A 4,464-nucleotide genomic window follows, 5' to 3' on the forward strand; every position below is an offset into this window, starting at 1 on the left:
CATTCCCTTTTCAGCGGGAGCTGCAATGGGAGCTTGGGAAAGTTTTGAGAGCTTTGAAGACTGTGTTTTTTGGAGTTCCCGCGTTCCCTAGGGTTGGGGAATACAAGACTTGTAGAAAAATATGCTGAACTGCCCACAAAACATGAGCCTCAGTTGAAACCTTTGCAGGAAGAAAGGCCAAAGACATCCTTAACACCGATATCCTTAATTGTGAAACTGGAGCAATCTCTTGATGTGTTAAGGAAGTGTGTGGCACCTTGAAGTAAGGGCAATATCTCAGATGCTGATGAGTATTCCTTTTGTTGTTTATATATATATATATATATATATATATATATATATATATATATATATATATAACAAAAGATTGTGTGTGCATATTGTATGTGGCAGTCAATGCTTAAACATTAGAGTTTCTTTACTTTTTCTCTTAAGAGTAACTATAAAAACATATGTAAAATTGTTCCTTTGTATTTTTAAGCTAGACTGTTTCAAAAGCTCGTCATGTGTCATAATGAACTTAACATTTTAATATTTTATATATATATAAGAGAGAGACTCGGGGAGAGAGATATCCAAAGAATATATTTATATATAAGAGAGAATATATATTTATTATTTATATATTTAAATTGATTTTAATATTTAAATATTTTGATTCAATATTAATTTTGATTATTATATAAATTATATAATTATAAAAATATTTTTAATTTTTTAATTTTTAATTTTTTTATTATATAATAGCCATTTCGTGTAAATTTGGGGAAAATCTCTAGTCATTCCTGACACCTGTACCCAAATTTCCAATATTCCCATGTTCTAAAAACTCATACAACATAGCTATAAACTAATTGAAAAGAAAAAACTATTTTTATAGATAGATATAAAACTCAGAAAGGTTAATGAATCTAAAAATATTCATGAAATTTAAACTAATGAAATACATTAATGAGAACTAAGGCCAGACCAAAGAGGAGCAAATACATTTTTACATCTATGAGCTAGACAACGCATATGGTATCTTTGTTATAGTTTGAAATCACTTATTTGGACATGACCATGGATGATGCTAATAAGTCATATGGTATCTTTGTTAAATGTTTGAAATTAATGACTGGACATGACCATGGATGATGCGATGATGCGAAGTCATTTATTTAAATCAACCAGAAAGCCATTTTTGCCATCTAATGCATGAAAAGACAATTCAATTTGGAGAATGGACTGGCCTGGCCCATCATACACTTTGGCTTTGGCACCATGCAGCGAAAATAATTATGAAAGATCAAAATGTCAGATCATGGCTAAGAGAGTTTTTGTCAAACACCTTGGTGGATGATGCTAATAAGTCATATGGTATCTTTGTTAAATGTTTGAAATTAATGACTGGACATGACCATGGATGATGCGATGATGCGAAGTCATTTATTTAAATAAACCAGAAAGCCATTTTTGCCATCTAATGCATGAAAAGACCATTCAATTTGGTGAATGGACTGGCCTGGCCCGTCATACACTTTGGCTTTGGCACCATGCAGCGAAAATAATTATGGAAGATCAAAATGTCAGATCATGGCTAAGAGAGTTTTTGTCAAACACCTTGGTGGATGATGCTAATAAGTCATATGGTATCTTTGTTAAATGTTTGAAATTAATGACTAGACATGACCATGGATGATGCGATGATGCGAAGTCATTTATTTAAATAAACCAGAAAGCCATTTTTGCCATCTGATGCATGAAAAGACAATTCAATTTGGAGAATGGACTGGCCTGGCCCATCATACACTTTGGCTTTGGTACCATGCAGCGAAAATAATTATGAAAGATCAAAATGTCAGATCATGGCTAAGAGAGTTTTTTGTCAAACACCTTGCTGGTTTTTGGGATCATGGTCCGAAAATAATTATGAAAGATGAAAATGTCAGATCATGGCTAAGAGAATTTTTTGTCCAACACCTTGGTGGTTTATTAGTGCTTGGACATCGACTAAGTGTCGCCTAGTGATTGCCTCAAAAAAATTTGAACATGTCATATCATAGCAAAAGTAATTTATTTGCTGCACGTGGTCGGTTTGTTATTGCTTGGATAATTGGCTGAGTATCCCTTCCAGATTTTCTGTACAAACTAATATGTGAGGAGACAGCCCTTGTCGGGTGTGGCTTCGGCTTTATATAGATAATGCTCATCTCTTTGCTAATTAGCTGAAGCTAAGTTTCTCATGCAATGGCATTCATGTTGGTATCCCCCACAATATTCAAGTTTCTTCTGTCCCTCCTCCTGCTCTGCAGGGCTGCAGCCAACGGGTCGTCAAAGTCGAGGCTACGCGGTCCTCCGGCCTCCGGGTGCCTGGCCTGGCAATTGAACGTGGAGAGCGGCAACCTCAGAGGTTGGTATGTCGTGCCCCCAAAATGCGTTGGCCATGTTAAGAAATATATGATGGCATCAGGTCAGTATTGGGAAGATTCGAGAATAGCAGTCTTTGCCGTTTTAGATTATGTGGAAACGCTCAAACTGGTACGAGACGGGAAGGATGCGTGGATTTTAGACATTGACGAAACTCTTCTATCCAATATCCCTTATTACCAACAACATGAATTTGGGTAGTACTATGCAGACTATCCATCCTCTTCATCTTCATTCCTTTTAGTTGGTATAAAATTCCATTTCTTATATTGAATTTTGTGGGGATAATATAGATGATAAATTTAGAGGTTGGGATTTGTATTTTAGTTTGTTCGAAATTAAATTATAATTTGTATTTGAGCTCGCTTGAAGTGATCCTTTAACATAAATGATTTGTATTTAAGCTAGCTTGAAGTGATATTTTAAAATAAATCGAGGTCCTTTAAATTAAATCGAGTTATAACCCTATTAGGTATATTGGAGTCTATTAGGTATATCAACTCCAATATGGATGACGATGGTTTTATTGTTTTGTTTCAACAGTGGCCAACCTTTCAATGTGAAAGCATTTGAAGCGTGGGTATCAGAGATGAAAGCGCCTGCGCTGCCGTGGTCTCTGCTACTTTACAACCGTTTGTTAGCTCGGGGTTTCAGCATCTTCCTTCTAACTGGCCGAGACGAATCTCGAAGGAATACAACGGCTCATAATTTGTTACAGACCGGCTACAAGGGCTGGTCTGGTCTGTTTTTGAGGTAGATATACATATGTTTATCTTATTCCTAGTTATTGATAGATTCCTAATGAGAGTGAACAGGAAATTAATCTCTATATATATGGAATGTATGAATTGCAAGGGGGAAGAGCGATCAAGGCATCCCTGCGGGTGTGTACAAGCCCGCGAAGAGGGGAGAGCTGGTGAAGAAAGGTTATCGTTTATGGGGAAGCGTGGGCGATCAGTGGAGCGATTTGAGCGGACCCTACGAGGCATCGCGGTCTTTCAAGCTTCCCAACCCTATGTATTATATTAGTTAAAAGAGCGTGCAATAATTTTCTGGGTCATCGATCAGTGACCTTCACAAGTAAAATTAATCGCTTTTATTCCCTTTTTGCTTTACATAATAATCTACATATTCCTAGGGTTGACCTGCTTTTTATTTTTTGTTTGGGTACATATTATTTTAGTCGTTGGGTTTCTTGTGTTATTTTAATAGTTATTTATGTACGGAGTCAATTCCGTATATCATACTGGTGTATAAGATTTTCTAGTTTGTGGTACAAGGGATCTATTTGTTTTAGGAAAAAACATATGTTTTTAACTATTACTTATTTTTAGCAAGTTACTATGTTGAAATTTGCATGTGAAATAAGAACAAGTTTTAAGGAATTCCGTATACCATATTGGTGTATAAGATTTCCTGGTTTATGGTATAAGGGATCTATTTGTTTTAAGAAAAAACATATGTTTTTAACCATTACTTATTTTTAGCAAGTTACTATGTTGAAATTTGCATGTGAAATAAGAACAAGTTTTAAGGTGAAAAGCTTAGATAAAAAGTTTTTTTTAGAAATAACAATACACATTTCAATGAATATTTAGAGTAAAAAATGTACACTTGGACATAAGCATTTAATAAGCTATGGTTTTATTATATATCATAGTTTCTCTTTATTATTTATTTTTGCTATACATAATATATGTACTTATTCTACATTATTTTATTTAAAATTTAAATGACATTTCTACATTGAAAATAATAATAAAATGTTTTACAACTTAGTAAAGAAAAGATGTTATAACAAGATGTTATGAAGTTATAACTAAAAAGAAAGAAAATAAGAAAACAAAATTGTAAAATTCATTTACATAGAAATTATTCCTACTAGAATTTCTTTTTTTTTTCAAAATTTAAAACTACTGTTACACAATTTTTTAAAAATTATTATAATATTCTAAGTAATAAAATATTTTAAAAATATTTTTTAAACATAAAATTATATATTTAATATTATTTTATTTATAGTTATATTAAATATTCTATATATATTAAAAAAAG

At 33.0% G+C, this 4,464-nt stretch overlaps 1 protein-coding gene across 1 annotated transcript; it reads left to right on the forward strand.

Annotated features, from left to right (window-relative positions):
• Positions 1 to 2,223: 2,223 nt before the first annotated feature.
• On the forward strand, positions 2,224 to 3,801 carry LOC149154146 (acid phosphatase 1-like). Its single transcript, XM_089440959.1, has 3 exons — positions 2,224 to 2,606; positions 2,953 to 3,162; positions 3,265 to 3,801. The coding sequence occupies exons 1-3, from the start codon at positions 2,230 to 2,232 to the stop codon at positions 3,440 to 3,442; spliced, it is 765 nt and encodes a 254-aa protein (XP_089297085.1). The 5' UTR covers positions 2,224 to 2,229; the 3' UTR covers positions 3,443 to 3,801.
• Positions 3,802 to 4,464: the final 663 nt, after the last annotated feature.

The sequence above is a fragment of the Pinus tabuliformis genome, chromosome 9 (genome assembly GCF_031772625.1).
Source record: "Pinus tabuliformis cultivar Carrire ecotype Pingquan chromosome 9, CPIR1, whole genome shotgun sequence".
Lineage (NCBI taxonomy): Eukaryota > Viridiplantae > Streptophyta > Pinopsida > Pinales > Pinaceae > Pinus > Pinus tabuliformis.